The sequence below is a fragment of the Magallana gigas genome, chromosome 5 (assembly GCF_963853765.1).
Source record: "Magallana gigas chromosome 5, xbMagGiga1.1, whole genome shotgun sequence".
In the NCBI taxonomy this organism is placed as follows: domain Eukaryota; kingdom Metazoa; phylum Mollusca; class Bivalvia; order Ostreida; family Ostreidae; genus Magallana; species Magallana gigas.
In genome coordinates, this window is record NC_088857.1 from 11,530,889 (window position 1) to 11,548,076 (window position 17,188).

The 17,188-nt window shown below is 34.3% G+C and overlaps 2 protein-coding genes and 1 long non-coding RNA gene across 5 annotated transcripts; 1 reads left to right on the forward strand and 2 right to left on the reverse strand.

Annotated features, from left to right (window-relative positions):
* Positions 1-455: 455 nt before the first annotated feature.
* LOC136275253 (uncharacterized) lies at positions 456-2,831 on the reverse strand. The gene is made up of 2 exons (XR_010713789.1): positions 2,226-2,831; positions 456-992 (listed from the first exon to the last, which is right to left on the reverse strand). It is a non-coding gene; the product is annotated as an uncharacterized lncRNA (long non-coding RNA).
* A 1,045-nt stretch (positions 2,832-3,876) lies between these two features.
* Positions 3,877-8,145, forward strand: LOC105321645 (poly(3-hydroxybutyrate) depolymerase). Its single transcript, XM_011420016.4, has 10 exons — positions 3,877-4,128; positions 4,454-4,576; positions 5,042-5,236; positions 5,629-5,723; positions 6,451-6,567; positions 6,668-6,700; positions 6,967-7,075; positions 7,272-7,314; positions 7,710-7,861; positions 7,976-8,145. Exons 1-10 carry the CDS (start codon positions 4,050-4,052, stop codon positions 8,041-8,043), a joined length of 1,014 nt encoding a protein of 337 aa, XP_011418318.3. The 5' UTR covers positions 3,877-4,049; the 3' UTR covers positions 8,044-8,145.
* LOC105321664 (STE20-related kinase adapter protein alpha) lies at positions 7,709-16,574 on the reverse strand. Of its 3 annotated transcripts, none has more exons than XM_034452710.2 (14): positions 16,417-16,574; positions 16,101-16,129; positions 15,735-15,809; positions 15,256-15,271; positions 13,286-13,397; positions 12,566-12,684; positions 12,146-12,254; positions 11,662-11,785; positions 11,267-11,438; positions 10,716-10,820; positions 10,546-10,627; positions 9,988-10,111; positions 9,471-9,601; positions 7,709-8,492 (listed from the first exon to the last, which is right to left on the reverse strand). In XM_034452710.2, the coding sequence occupies exons 4-14, from the start codon at positions 15,262-15,264 to the stop codon at positions 8,425-8,427; spliced, it is 1,155 nt and encodes a 384-aa protein (XP_034308601.2). In that variant the 5' UTR covers positions 15,265-15,271; positions 15,735-15,809; positions 16,101-16,129; positions 16,417-16,574; the 3' UTR covers positions 7,709-8,424. The 3 variants fall into 3 exon arrangements, with proteins under 3 accessions (XP_034308601.2, XP_034308592.2, XP_034308587.2); XM_034452701.2 differs by having other exon boundaries at positions 15,256-15,310; XM_034452696.2 differs by lacking the exon at positions 15,256-15,271.
* Between the last annotated feature and the right edge of the window lie 614 nt (positions 16,575-17,188).

Here is a 17,188-nt window from a genome sequence, read left to right on the forward strand (position 1 = left end):
TCTGGTCAAAATTCAACTCGCAAAAAATTGGAAAAATACGCCCATTTCAGCGATGATTTATATTTATTTAAACGTTGTCACTAGAGCAAACTGTCTTATGAATGTACCGAAGAAATATCGATGAATGATAAAATAAAGAGCTGGTCGACGGACAGTGGTCACTGATGGAATGTTTCTTGTTGAGGAATAAGGAATCATTCTTTGAGTGTTATGAGGTGATCAAATACGGCGGGAGTGATCAAATCCAAAAAAGTCCGAAGAGCTTTATGATAGATTTGATCACGCCCGACCGTATTTGATCACTTCATATTCAAAGAATTGTTCATTATTACTTCTGTTTATAAACTGTTTTAAAATTTTCAGCAATTGTGCGATTAAATAATAAAATAGCCATTGATGAAATGTACATTACAAAATCAATTCGTAGTGTTATCAAGACATAGGCACTAGAAAAATAAATTTTGTAAAATATAGTGAAAAAATGAGCAAAGGATACATTAAAAAGGAACGGTTAAGATTGTTGAATACCAAAGTGTTTTTTTAAACATAGTGAAGGAAATCACTCATATAGTACATACAGTCTCTCACAGCGTGGATACGACCAGTCAGAGGTACTGGTAAATGAACAATTAATTGACTGTAAAGAGATGACACACTTTCAAAACAATCGACTATGTATGTTGATAGATTTGGTTGACAATGTGATGCGGTATTCCACTCCATTGACTCAATAAAATTATTGTTTACAAGTATATGCATGTACGCTGTCTTTTCGAACACTCACCTAAGACCATATACATGTACAGGGATTTTGTTCACTGATGTCGACGACAAAGAATCACTGCGGAGCATCTCCCATGCACGCAAGAACACGGTGATGTCATAGACCTTCTCGGTAAAGAGAGCAACTCCATGACAGCTCGTCATTTCTGACTGTCAACGGATGCTCCCTTCATCGTACGATCAGTTTATCTTTGCACCATCTGTCTATCCTGTTTGACAACAAAAGAAAAATATTAATGCCATTGTGTATGTATTTTAGAGGGATCATTCTCCACTTCGAAAGTGGACGTTCGAAGAAATTTTACCAAATGACCTTTTTTGCTTTCACTTTCACATACAGTGATATTTATGAAAATTAAAGAAAGGGGACATATTATGCATAAATTCAGAATCAACAACAAAGAATGCAGAAAGGGTACGCCCCTTTTTGGGGTGAGAGAAACCATACTAGCTTGTTATCTCGGCACAATTAGCCTGCGTTGTTTATCAGGTATTGTTCCAGCCAAACCTTATCAGGTTCCACTAAACAGCACATATTTTAATCAAATGCAATTTACCAGGCGTACCTTTTAAACCACAACCTATTACAAGTTTTCTGATGATCAATCGGCGGTTTTCGACTAGCATTAAATTGAGAAATGGCTTTGATTTACACCGAGTGACAAGGTTGTAGGGGGTGGGGTGTCCAATCCAGCATCAGGGGCTCAATCAGGCTCATTGAGTCTGTAAACAGGCGAATCACCGATCTGTCAAACTCAGCGTTTAATGAAAAATTACATAGTGTACCTCTTAGTCAATATTTGTGAAAATCTAATTATTTTTACAAATATTGAAAAAATGTTAATACGATTTCTGAAAAAAAGGAACACCAATAATGATGCATGTATATTTGTTTCAGCTCGCGTATTTAGTTATTCTTTTTTAAAGGTATAAACATGTTTGTATGCATAAAATCAGAATTCATCCTGACGATTTTGCTTTTAGCGGGGAAGTTATTCATTGAAGATTAAGGTGGAAACGACGACAATCGGTTATATACATGCAGGGATCTGCCGAATTTCCTGAGATATAAAAATCTTACGAGCAGTAGAGGTGCGCTATATCAAGAGGGACAAATATTTGCCAGCAACGCAATAAATTTTATATGGCATGTGTAAAGGCAATAAAAGATCATTATTATTTACACCGAGAACCAAAAAAGCTGAGAGAAAGTTAAAGGTTCCCTAAAGCTCATTTTTAAGACAAAAGCATATTTTCAAAAGAATGTGTGTTTACGTTACTTTAAACAAAAAATTAATTCGTTGATTAATATAAAGACTCAAAAATATATTCTCCTGGTGTGTATTTTTTCCTCGACACAATATAGCGCATAACATGCGTCAATGTGTACTTATTTTCGTGTTTTCATTTCATATTAAATAAAATTAAATAAGAAATCTTACCCGGTTCAGTTGTGTATATCCTGTGACGATCATCGTACACAAACCGTCCATGTTGGTGGGGGGACAGGGCGGCAGAGTGAGACAAACTTTGGGGGGCAGCGTCTTATATCCCCCGCCACGTCTGGGCATTAATCTCAATGTCCTGCCTCGTTAATACGGGGGAAATGCAGCGGAATAGTTTATCGTACCTAATTTGTATGTATCGTCCCAAACCTGAATAATTCGTCCATATAATTACACTAACCTTTAAATCAGGAGGAGGGGAAATCACTCTCAAGATTACGTCACAAGACCTTTCCATTAAAAGAACCAATTTCAAGCAAAGACAAGGATTTAGAAAATGAAAAATTTTTACAAGGCCATATCGTATCTTTCAAGTGCAATAAAAGTTGAGGTCTATAAATGAAATGAGTGCTTTGTGACGGCAATTTGACTCGCTCTCGTGTGTGTCGTTAAACATTGGGGCGTGCTGAAGGCTTGCATACAAACTAGCCAGTCCTCATATAAAACACAGGAAACTTGCTGATAAATGGAGCCATTGATGCGGTATCCGCACCGAACAAGGGGGATTTTATTCCTCTCCCTCTTTTTATAGGACAGAAAAGATCGTGTATACTTACATAGATATTAAACTTTAAAAGTCATCTTTAAATTCAATAGTTACCAATAAGAGACGACATGAGGTCCCTAGCTGTACTCTCCTAGTGGAATTGAGGGTGGGGGGGGGGGGTGACTTGATGCGACATGTTTAATGTCGAGGTAATTGGTGAACTTATCGACTCATTTTTCCTTAAATTAGCTAAAAAAAATTCTAAAGTTGAAACAATATACACAGATTGGATACGTATTGATTTTTTATTGTTTGAAAAGAAGGATTTGGTAAAATAAACTTTAAAATTAAAAAATTGATTTTATATATACCGGTATATAAAAAAAGAAGAATAAAATTCCCCTATGAATTTTGTTGCAACGTTTATTGCATGCATATTTCATATTCACAAATAAGTCTTTTAAACGCATTGGTCAAATGATAAATTATTAAGATCCGCTACAATGCTAAATAACAAATGCCAAAAATTTAAAAGACAAAATATTTTATTTCATATTACTATTATGCTGAAGTATATCGAGTAGACGAAATATGTTCTTTATCAATATATACATGTAAAAGAAAATTTGGATTGTAATAAGTCAAGCAGTAAAAAAAATATATTTTAAATAAAGATTTGAAGGCATATACAGTATATATATATATATATATATATATATATATATATATATATATATATATATATTTGGGAATTAAGCAATTTTTTCGATTACCCTATTTCTATTACCGGACAACATCGCAAACCACAGCCAATTTGAATACAATCCTCTCCCATCTTGGAAGGAGTTATGCGGACTCCGGACCGTGGCTTGAAACGTTGTAACTCGGGTTCAGATTGAATTTTATGAGAGGAAATAAAAACAACAACAAAAAACGAACTGTTGCCTCCAACGAACAGCTGCCTTCTTTGTTAATTTTTTTATGGGCGTAATGGTTTTCAAAGACAATTGGGTATATTCTATATATAGTTAACAGGGGACGTAAACTTATTAGTCTTTGATACGTGGCCATCCCCTGAGGATACAATGGGATACCGGAAAACCCTAAATAGATACATATAGGATTATAGGATATAATCTACATCTATCTATATTGGAACAGCAGGTATTCCTATTGTATTTCTGCCTATTTATACCACTAGTATACATGTACTTATGTCCTTATCTGTCCTTATTGGTTTGGCGTTCACTACTATTGGTATGTGACCATTCATAATGTCTGGTAAATGGGGCATCACGGGATATGTCGTCCTCTCGGTCATAACTTGGGGACTGGCGACAGACCCCCCTCTCGGTAAGTTGAAATACTTTATGAACCTAATGTACGTACACAAATGTGCATCTTTAATAAAATGGTACTTCAAAATGCCATACATCTCGCCAAAAAAAAAAAAAACCCAATCAATTAAACGCTGTATATTCAGTCTTCGCAGGCTTGATGCTCAACAAATTATGGATACTTATCGGATTGACTTTAAAAATTAAGATATGATTCTCTTAGACTAAAATTTCATTTATGAAATTTCTAATTTTGTAGCTCCTTGTATATTTATAAAGAGCTCTTTTTAAAATCCGACATTGTCCATTGCTGATGTCATTCGGTGTTTTTGTCTCCACAGAGACCTACAATGTTGACAGATCCGGGTTATCAGTCTCCGGTGTGTCATCAGGGGCCATCATGGCGTCACAACTACACGTCATCTACTCCAGCAAAATCATGGGCGTCGGATTAGTGGCAGGAGGTCGGTTTGAAAACTTAAATGACCTATATTTATTCGATTTCAAGGACATCAGCTTTATATATAAACTTCGTTATGCAGATTACTTGAAACACATCACAACATAAATTATTCTGTATTTTTTTTTGTCTACAAACACACCGCCGTTTCATCATCAACATTAAAAAAAGAGTGCTCAGATCAGATTCTCAAAATCATCCTCCAAGACCATAGACAGAGAATTTATCAATCTTCGCATTTTGTATACAAAAGTTGCGATATCTAAACTTTGGCATAGTATACTCTCATATTGTAATTTATTGATAACTGGGTGGGTGTAAATATATAATTAACGATATGATAACTGTAAATTTATTTTTATAACCACCCAGTTAATTCAAAATTTACAATATGACGGTAGTAAGTCGATAAGTTCTCAGTTTATGGTTTTGGGGGTTTGAACCAAACTCTATGACGTCATTGATAAAGTGCCCTTCGCCTGCTCGGGGGGTAGTCTGGCGGGACTGTCCACGTGTATGAAGGTCCCGTCCCTGGAGTCGGTTGCCACATTCACGGCCCTAGTTACCACGGGGGCATTCTTTGGGAACGTGGACGCCACCTACCACATGCGTCACGACAAAGTGTTCATCTTCAGCGGACAACAAGACTCCGTGGTACATCCGGGTGAGTGAGAATTTTGACGCATATTTTGAGACATGACGCCTCCATATCTGCTGTGCATTTTATATAAGAGGTGTTTAACTTTAAACCTGACTTGGAATCGTAAGGTTTTTTGAGAAAAGGGCTACATTTTATTGATGTAAATGGTACAAAACAGTTTCCCGCCAAGAAATAAAAGTAAGGGAATGGTCGATATACTTGAAACCAGAAACTCAATAATTTAGTTTGAAAATTGTAATTTTGCAGGAAAAGATTATTTATTAATTAAAGTGTGGTGTTTTTCAAGCTTAGGCATATGGCTCCATCATGTACAATATAGCTTTGTATTAAAAGTGAATGATTGGGACTACATCTAAATGAATTTTAATGGAATGGTTGTACACCCTGTTTTGTAGACAACGGTCCAAACATCGCTCGTTTTTATGAGCACTTCATCCACGACAGCCACAATATCAAAAAGGTTTTCAACCTGCAGACAGAACACTGTATGGTATATATCGCCATTCATGATGTTGTTATACAGTAATCGGATATGTTTATCGAAAAAAAACCCACCAAGTTATGACGCAAACGTAAGAAAAACTTCCGCAACACCAGAGCGAGTAGGTGTGGAATGGGATTCCACATTATCAGAATTGTCAAATATGTCAAAATTGTTAAGGACACACCAACGTACTTTCTTGTTCGTCGAGCGAGCGAGCAATTAAATAATAAAAGTATTTTTTTTTATATATTTCTTCATCTTGTTTCTGATTTATAAATTAAGACTATTTACAATGCAAAATAGAGCGGAAATAGAACAGAAAACATGCAGCGCAGAATTTCCTGGATGCGGGATATTTTAATATTATTAGTATAGTTTTATTTAGATACGAGCGCGCGGGTCCGACGAACAAGGAATTCTATTGATGTGGCTTAAATGTTTGCTCATATAAAATTATTTCAAAGGTAAACAATGTAAAATCTCCGTCAGACTCACATATTTTAATTTAACTGACTGGGCTACACGGTTAAACAACAAGAGCGCTGATGATAATACTAAGTTTTTGGTTGTTTTTAATGTGTATTGCATTAGGAAATAACGTGACAACGTCACGTGTCTGTGCTTACCTTAGATGGTAATGCTAGTATGGAGTCAAATTAACACATGGAGAATTATCATAAAATTCACTTTATCTGAAATATTTTCTGCTCAGCTATATTTACATTTTCTGCAGCCGACGGAAAATTTCGGTGGTTCCTGTACAGTACTCTCAGACACAAACTATCTCAACAACTGTGGCTATAATGGTGCGTTCGAAATCCTCAACTTCATTTATGGGGGACATTTAGTGGTATGCATGACTTTATAAAGCAACCCTTTACTCTTCATCACGTTTATTAGTTTAAAACATTTTTAAAATCCTCTTTGTCACAAAAAAATTTGTTTTTCAGAGACCATCCAGCAATACGGCGTTATCTGGCGAGGTAATTAAGTGGTGAACAGCCCCACAACCCAAGTACAATAAGTTGTAAAATATTTTGTACACTAGTAATATGGATTCTTTGTGTTTCTTTGTACTCTAAGTCGTCTTCAGATTCAAAATTCTGTGACCGCGATCATTCTCTGTGTTTATAATGTTTCTTGGTCACAATACTCTTGACTTTAATATTGGTTGGAGCAGGCAGACTTGAGGGCAAACAATTTTTGACTTTCGAAGCAGTCCTTAAACTTGACATCTTTGTACATGTAGTTGCGGAAGTTTAACCAGGCGGAGTTTTTCACGGCACCACCCCTGACCTATAGTTTTGACACCACCGGGTATATCTACATACCATCTAGATGTCGGGACAAATCACACAGTCAGTGCATGTGTACTCGGATATTCCTAGTACTCTTAACAATTAATTAATAGTCAAAACACACACACACCCCTTCTAGAAACTGACAGATTTGTAATTCGGTGTTAAAAACTTTTATTAAACTATTGGTCTAGCAAGTAGCAATCAGAATGTCACAATTTTGAATTCTACGTCTGGTTTTTTTTTTCAATTTTAGAATGCAAACTCCACGTGGCCCTGCACGGATGTAAAATGGGCAGGTGAGGTTCATATACCAGATTTAGTTAATACCAGGATAAAATTCCGCTCAGATTGAGAACGAGAGCATCTTTAATAGACCGCCTCATTATTCCCAGGCATGCGCAAGCTCTTTATTACGCTATATCTGCGATAACCCTTAGCTTATTTTGAATGCGTATAGTAATCGGATATTAGAGGTTTCATTTTCTAATTACGATAGAAAATGTGTAGGGGTTCTTTTGATTAGTATTTTAGTTTTGTGGTTGGTGGGTGTTTTTTGTTTGGTAGGCAGTGTTTTTGCTTTTTATTGTTTTGTGCACGTGGGTAGTAGCTTTGTTAATTTGTATTGCTGTTTAATTAAGTTCTAGTACGATTGAAATGTGTAATGTATGGCGGCTTGTTCTATGGTTATCAGACATTACATAAATGAGGACTACGTCAGACACGGGGGATATAACGAGGTGGGGGAGCTGAATGACGTCATCATCCTGTACCCCCAGGTCGTTCCCATCCCCCTCAACCCCTACGGTTGTTGGGATGGGTATGGATACACAGGCGCCATGTTTGGTACGTTTCCTAATGTAGTATAATGTTTTTCATTTTCTATAATTGATAGAAATGTAAATGCATTGAACTTGAAATATTTAATATGTGTGTACTTAACTTTAATTTTGATTTCAGCTACTAACAAAGGATTCCAGGAGGAAGGCATCAGACGAATGATGAGACAAGTAATGGGAGGATGGTGATGGTCACGTGAAGATCACGTGATGAGAGTCACATGGTTTATCTACACAATAATTCCATTAGGAAGAGTATTTTGCTATTGAATTTGATAATAATAGCATTTTGATAACAAGCCTTTAATAATAATAAAATGACATACATTATGGAGAATTGTTAAACATTTTGTATTTTTGCTGATACAGAAAAAGTGTGTGTGTGTGTGTGTTGTTTTTTTTTTGTGTTTTTTTTTGTATACAGAACCCAGTATCAAATTTATGTAACCCATGCAACATCTGCAGCGTATGAAAAATAAAACCTCTCCCTCTCACATCTACACAACACGTACACATGTACACACAAACACACACAGACACACAACACAGATGTATAGGTTCATGTGGCCTTCAGAAACTCCATTCCTCTGTCACATTCATCTGCTCCATCGAGTTTATCACAGAATCTACTGCTTTATCTACAAAAGATGGCAGAATACAGTGAATTATTACAGGAATTTTAGAGCTTTCTTTTCACTTTTTAAATTTCATTCACTGAAATGTGAACAAACTGTAAAGGTAAATACAAGTATATGATGCATACCACGGATGACAAGGGTATCTCAACTGTTTACAGTACATGTACTTTTAAACTAATGATAGAGTTATCCTATTTTATTGAAGTCAGAAATGGTAAAATACATGTATTCGGTCAATACAAAACCCTTAACTTTTATCGTACTAACCATAAGAAACATGGCCAAAGAAGCCAACATACCATAAAATACATTGGCTAGATTAGCCAGGTTTATTGGAATCAATGTAAGAGAAATTATGACACCCCTCTTCTTACTGTACTTACAGTCAGAAACATTGGCAAGGTTAGCCAGGTTTATTGGAATCGATGTAAGAGAAATTATGATGCCCTCTCTTCTTACTGTACTTACCGTCAGAAACATTGGATAGGTTAGCCAGGTTTATTGGAATCAATGTAAGAGAAATTATGATGCCCTCTCATCTTACTGCACCTACCATAAGAAACATTGGCTAGGATAGCCAGGTTTATTGGAATCAATGTAAGAGAAATTATGATGCCCTCTCGTCTTACTGTACTTACCGTCAGAAACATTGGCTAGGTTAGCCAGGTTTATTGGAATCGATGTAAGAGAAATTATGATACCCTCTCGTCTTACTGTACTTACCGTCAGAGACATTGGATAGGTTAGCCAGGTTTATTGGAATCAATGTAAGAGAAATTATGATGCCCTCTCATCTTACTGCACCTACCATCAGAAACATTGGCTAGGTAAGCCAGGTTTATTGGAATCAATGTAAGAGAAATTATGATGCCCTCTCGTCTTACTGTACTTACCGTCAGAAACATTGGCTAGGTTAGCCAGGTTTATTGGAATCAATGTAAGAGAAATTATGATACCCTCTTGTCTTACTGTACTTACCGTCAGAAACATTGGCTAGGTTAGCCAGGTTTATTGGCGTCAGTGGCTGTAGGAGATTTGGCAGTGCCTCTGAGGACCTCTTCTTCAGGTGTTTAAACATTGGGTCTGATAACAAGCCCTCCGCTGATGGTCTGAAGAAAATTTAGATATACTAATGAAAATGTACAAAGTAAATTTTTGTAGCTGCCCCTCTTGATGGAAGTTTTTGTGAACAAGACCCCAATTAGACATTTTGTATATCAGTATGATGGTTATTTATAAAACTCAGTTATAAATGAAAACAGTTCATAAGTTACTGATAGAAAGATCTTGTGTGTGTGTGTGTTGACTCCTCCAAAATTTCAAGAATAGAAGACACCGTAATGAATATTCAAACACATTAACCATACAAATAAATCAAAACCATGGAGAACTCAAATGTTGTACGTGTATCTGAATTAAATTTTAATCTTACACAGTAACATGGCCTACATTTACCATGAAATAGCACACATCAGGTAGATTTCCTGATTCATACCTGCACTTTGGATTCTTCTCTAAACACCTGTCAATCAAGCTATGGAAATGGGAGGAGAATTTACGAGCCTTTGCTAAGGCAACAATATCAATTCCGCCATTCTCCAGCTCCGCATTGTGTTGAGCTGTAAATGTAAAAAGCAAGACAAGGAATAATTTAACAGCCACTCCCAACTTTAGAATCAATAAAGGCGGCACTAATTGATACATGTATCTATTCAATAAAGTACTACCGGTAGTAACAAAATTATTTCATCAAAGGCCAGTGTGAATTTCTATTGAGTAAGTAAAAATAGCTCACTGCACTATTTAATTACAATATTTCCTTTTTTTCGTGGAAAAATGGGGAAAATATGTAGCAATTTTAATTTTTGTGATTTTATGAGTTTCTTATAGAAAATACATGTAATACACAATATAATTTCTGAATATTCAGTATTTTGCGATTTGAAAGAGATCGCAAATGAAGCAAAAATTAGATCATTGCGAAAATTACTGGATATACAGTGTTATGTGTGAAGCCTTAGACTTGATGGAGGCCATGATTTTAATGACATACCATGCTCCTCTCCAGTGAGGTCTGAGATGGTTGTACAGTCCAGCAGCATTGGCTTAGTACCATTCACTTTCTCAAGCAGCATCTATTCAAATATACAGCATATATATATATACATCCTAAATATAGTACAATTATTTTAAAGGGTGATGTATCTCAAACATGTTACAAACCTGAGTCACTGGCATGTCCTCAAACGGAGGATAGCCATTGGCCAGCTCCCAACTTGTGATTCCGAGGCTGTATATGTCTGATTTTGTGTCATATCCTGACAAATTCTAAAACAAAAATAAAATAATGTTAAAAACAGAATAATGTAGTTTTGTGTCATATCCTGACAAATTCTAAAACAAAAAAAGAGTAATACATGTATTAAAAACAGTTAAATAAATTAATGTTGTTTTGTATCACATCCAGACAAACTCTAAAACAAAAATAGAATAATATTATAAAAAAGTCAATAAATGTAGTTTTTGTGCATTAATAGAATAAATGTACTGCATACTGTTTTGAGGATTCATGAATTGGTCAACAGTGGCCTTACTCGTAAAATTGGTCATACTTCTCACTTTATTGAGCACATAGTGTTATACATCAACTCAATAACAAAATCCATGAAAGAAAATTACCAGTGTTCAATGAAAAATGATAAATCTACAGTACATGTATATGAATTAATAAATTCATGGATTCTATTTAGTGTGTGTGATTGAGATGTTTTTACCTGCTCAAGGATTTCTGGACTGAGCCACTGCAAGTCGGCACTACAGGCCTCGGGGTAGTTATGAACCTGGTTCCACTTCCTGCCATGATGGAACATGTGGTAGACTTTGCGTAGGCCTGATAAACACACACTGCCATTGCCACCAATCAAAATATGGCTTGCCCTCACGCTCCTACAAGCATTTAAAATTTCATTTGCCAAAAATCAGGGATATGTCTGAAACAGATGGTCAGGGCTTCAAAAAGTAATTTGAAACTAAATATAATAGTTTCTTAAATCAGATCCATGGCTCAATACAGAGTCTTTGTTCCTAGATGCTATCAAATGGGTCCATGTGTGTTATTTAGTATTTAAAAGTAATCAGATCTAGATAGTTTTGAGGTAGTAAGTGTCACCTGTGTATGATTCCTCGGTGATGGAGATATTCGAGCGCATTCAGTACATCCCGCAGGATGTAGGCTATTGCTGTCTCTGGCAGACCAGTCTTAAAATAGGCGTGTAAAACATCTCGAGCTGACCCTGTTATAAAGAAAAAAAGCCACTGTAATATCATGTGGTTTAGAGGTTATCTACAGATATTCTTGTTACATTTTCTTCCTTGAAAGATGAATACTGTAACCAGGGTTATTTTCGCCCCATGTTATTTTTGCCTTTCTTCACATGAATGCGGATTCGCTCCATCTTGAATTCACCCAGACATAGTTGTATTTAAGGAAAGATAATACAAAACATTGGAATTCACCCAGTCTTAAATTTGCCCGCTGACAACAAGAACAAAAGGGGCAAAAATAAAATGGAGGTGAATATTTCCCTGTATACAGTACACTTATTCATATAAATCAAGTGAAAACATGTAAGACAGTTTGGCTTCTCACTTACCATATCCGAGGAGAGGCATCACGCTCCACAGCTCATTGTTATGGACGAACGTACACAGATACTTGACGATGTTTTCATGACACATCTGTCTGCATAGAATCACTTCATCCTGAGAGCAGAAAGAAGAAGCCATTTTGTACATGACAGAATTAGATGTGCTTAGGAGCTAATACTTCAACATCTAAGGTATCTGGGAGATAGTATATCAAACATTATTTGACCAATTAGATCCAAATAGGTTACATAAAAATACAGTACATCCAAGTTTTTTTCCGCATGTCAAAAACTGACAAAAATAGGGAAAATGTCATTTTTTTTTATTTGCATCAGTTATTTTTTGTGATTTCAATAGTATCTTATAGAGCACCACAAAAATTACTGCATATAAGGTATATAAATTATCAAATAGGTCATTTTCACCTGAAAAATGTTGAATTCCACAGGGCTGTTTTCAATATCAATACATTTTATTGCTATTTTCTGTCCACTAGGGATATGTTGGGCTAGGTGAACAGTAACATTTTCAAAGGATCCTTTACCTGTTGTAAAATAAGGAAAACACAACAACAATCATTTTCTAGCTTTCAGAAGTAAAGGATTAACACATGAAAAAAATCATAGATGCTCATCTGAATTCCAACTCAATAAAAATAAGGTAATGAACAGAATTATATTACCTCAAAATGTCATGGTTTAGGTAATTACTAATTACAAGTGTGTAGTTATATAATCATAACCTTGTGATTATATCCTAAAAGTTTGGGACTTTTTTTTGGGAAAATTGCTTTACATGGATAGGGGGCGGAGACATCCAGAACACCTAGGCCTTTCATAGAAAGGCCTGAGGTGTTCCAGATGGAAATGGAGAGAAGCATTGGAAGATTGTGTACAAGAAGTTTCAGATCATTTGGTACTGTAAATTCCTTATTCTATGCAAGTACTTAATTCCGTGATTCAACCGTTTTGCATCAAATTGCGAGAATATAAAACTGCAAACCCCAAATTTTCATCATAGTTTTGCTTCATTTACATGTGTCCGAAAAATAAAAGTGAGATTTTAAAATCTGTGAGATGTATTTCTCATGAATTTACGGGGATATTAATTTGTTATGTATAATTAGGAATCTACAGTATACAAACCTATGACGGCATGAAGTTTATACTTGGTGGTGTCTGGCTGCAACACAATGTCACCAAATCGTCCATTGTTGCTCTCCTGACTGCCAAAGCTCTGGGAGCCGGACTTCGAGGCCTATACATTATACAAACAATCACTGGTGAACAATTCTAAAAACTTTTCATTTCTGCATCCCCTGAATCAAAATAGGCAACATATTCCCAGAGCAATGGTGTTCCTTATTTTGCAATTTCAGTACATGTATAAATTTGATGGTTTGTAGGCAAACATCTACATCATGTACTGATATAATGATGATAAATATGAAAATAATTCATTATAAGATACCTAACATAGAATATCCAAAGAGATAATGAGTGACAATGTTCTTGCTATGAACTATGAAGTGCTGCTCAATGATATTTGACGAAAATCTTGCTACAAAAATAAAATAATGAGCTACAACAACGCATTAAATTAAATTTTTTTTTTAAAAACAAACTCAGCTTAGTAACTACACTTAGAATTACAAATTACATGTTTTTGAAGGTGTTACTTATAAATACCTACTACCACCACACGGAACCAATCAACACACAAAGCATAATGGACCCCAAGATCAGCGTTATTACAGTCATCTACCAATACAGGCTAAATCAAAAACCAGATAATCAGCACAAACCAACTTCTGTCTCCATCAGTCACTGTCCAACAAATCTAGATTTATTCTTCGTTTTTAATATTCTTTAAGATATTTATCAAGTCAGAGAAATACCAAATTTCAATACAGTCTTGCACATCAGATCCCAACCCCACTGGTGATAACAACTTTACTCATAGACATGATTGTCATTTGTATCCAACGATCAGTCTTACACTGAGTGAATGAAAACATACTGATATAGATGCTTCATTGATCTATATGTACAACCTCTGATATTTTCAACATCTATTCATTATCTTAAGTTATTCAATATTTTAAAGTGATTTCATTTTAAATCCCAACAACTGTTTATTTACATGTGCATACATCCACATCTACTAGATACTTTTGCAAATCACAGTACTCATTCATGACTTTGACCTGACAAAGTTTAACCTAAGAGATACAACTTTAAATTACTTGTCACCCTTTTTTTTTAATTACCCTCAAAGATTTTTTTGTCCATGTTCAGTATCTTTTTAAATACAATATTGTTCCAGTGAAGGATATATACAAATGTTTTGTGTTTGCTTATGTTTGTAAATGTTTTAGTTTTAACCACAGGGGCATCATATCCACTCTACACTCTATGACATATATATACGAGCGGATACGATGCCCCTGTGTTTTAACCTGAATCTAATTGAAATATGCACTTTCAAGAATGTAAAAAATGTGTAAACTTTATAAAGCATGAGGAAAAAGGGGAGAGTGTGGATGGAAAGATTTGAATCCAAAATCATAAATTAAATTAAGCTGATGTAAAGAATGATTTTGTTTGTTTTCCTCAAGAAGAAACTTTGGAAAAAAATATCCATGATTAATTTATTTTTTAAGAAACATACTCACAACACTGACTTGAAACAAATTTCAATAAATGACAACAATGAAAATTTACATGACATCAACATGCTAATTTAATACACATGTATTTAAAACTGAATCCCCCAAAACATATACAACACAACATACCTTGCATATATGTAAATTATACATGATATAATTATATATGTCCACTAATTCCATAACATTCTGAGACAAGAATATATAATAATCAAACAACACCATAACTGGTGACAAACAGAAATTGTTGAAAACTAAAAAAATTACAGAATTAAAAAAAAAGAAAAAAAAAACAATGGAAAGCAAACTTATCAATTAATTGTGCTGTACAACGAATGAACTAAGAATGACAGATGCTAGTTTTAACAAGTGAAAGTTTGAAGGTTGAGACGTTTACAGAAGAACTAGTACAGTATGGCATGCGCTGCAGGGTTATCCGTACATTACCTTATGCATATTCACCCTGTAAGGATTTTATTGCTAATTATATTAGTAGATTTATCTGAAAACAACAATAATAAAATGAGATATATACAAGCAAATGATTCATATCCAAAATTTTAATTTTACCTGATCGATGTTGATTAACATTAATATATAAATTAATAAATATAGCTTTCGGTACTTAATCCCCCAACACATGTGAAACCCAACTAACATACACTTGGAATATATACAAAATTGTGTACACAAGAGAGAAGTTGTGCGGCACGAAAAAAAAATAATGGAAAGTTAGATATGATGCAACTATATGATGAATTATTTCTCTGTCACTTTAATAATTTAGTACACGTACTGTAATTAGATTCCTTCTTCCTATTTGATTAAATTTGATTTAGTGAAGAATGAAATCTTTTGATTTCTAGAAAAAAGTGGTTTGATATGAAGTCTAGCAACTAGCTTTGATGCTTTAGTATAAAACTTACCACTTTCATTGGTTTATAATAGGGCACATTTCCACCTGAATCAAGTGTCTGAGATTTCGTACAAGATGCACAGTTCTACAAGAGAAGCAATTTACGATATCTCTACTTTTGTAGCTTAAAGATGTGAACATCAAACCTCTATTTGCATTGCTAGAGCAAATTATGCGTAAATTTTTGACTGAAAATATATTTTTCTCTTCATATTGGTTATATATGATAATATATAATAATACGTAAACATTTATAGTTCAACGTCCGTGCATTTTTTATCATAAAATTTATGATTTAAACTAGCAAAGAAATAATTATATACTGAAGAATCATTCTATTAAATACATTTAACTACATTTACAATTAAAGACATACCAATGACATTGGAATTCAGCACATCACACCTTTAAAGATAACATTTTAACATGTTTATTTCAAATTGTAAAACACAACAAATTTCAGCATTAAATCCAAAAACAATGTCTTTTTTTTAAAATTCTTGTACCTTCATTAATTAGTGGCGTATTGAAATAGTCTATTAAATATGAAACTTTGATTTATTTTTTTTCAATTATTGAGCTTTTAACTTTGGAGAGAGAAAAAGTGAAGTGTCTATAACAAAATCTTGTACAGGGAACTTTCAAGTACCAGTCAATAAAAATTTTGTAATTCGGGGTAACGCAGTACTTACCACAGAGCCAGAGTGTTGTATTAATCTTTATCTTCCAAAACTAATTACAATAAGTTAGCTATAACCTACTTATTTAATCAAATTATCAATGTTTTGACAAGTCAGTCAAGTGTCAACTCCAATCTGAATTTCCTTTAGTTCAGATTGTCATTTTTATTTCCTTTGACTGGAGAGTTCTTTGAATAACTTGTACGTAAACTGTTCGCATTACACAAAATTATTCTGCACGATGCATAAAGCAATTTACAACGGGAAAATTATTTGAGAAAGTAGAAATTTTTTAGGTAAATTATTTGAAATATTTTAAATTTAATATATAATTCATTATTAATTTGTAGATAAAAGAACAAGATTATCCCCGAGTACCCAAACTCCGTCACCATAAGCAGAAAACCTCCCGCGTTTCTCTGTAAATTATTTTTTGTGGTTTTTATCATTTGCAATCACTAAATATAATCTGAAACAATATAATTTATAAAATTATTAACAAAAATATTTTTATTTTTATTCAAATAAGCCCTCTGAATACGACGTTTATCACACGTGCTATCATAACTTATGAACCTAACTCCGTCACCCACATGCTCTATGATATGGCAGGGAATAAAGAAACATTAACAATTTAGTTAAAACTCAATTTGTATCTAGGTCAAGTTATAATAAGTAAAAATGGTGCATACAATTTAAATTGTATTTAATTTCATCGAAATGAAATGATCGCCAGAATAAAAAATGGGTCCATGTAACAACAATCACAATGGCCTTTTCAGAA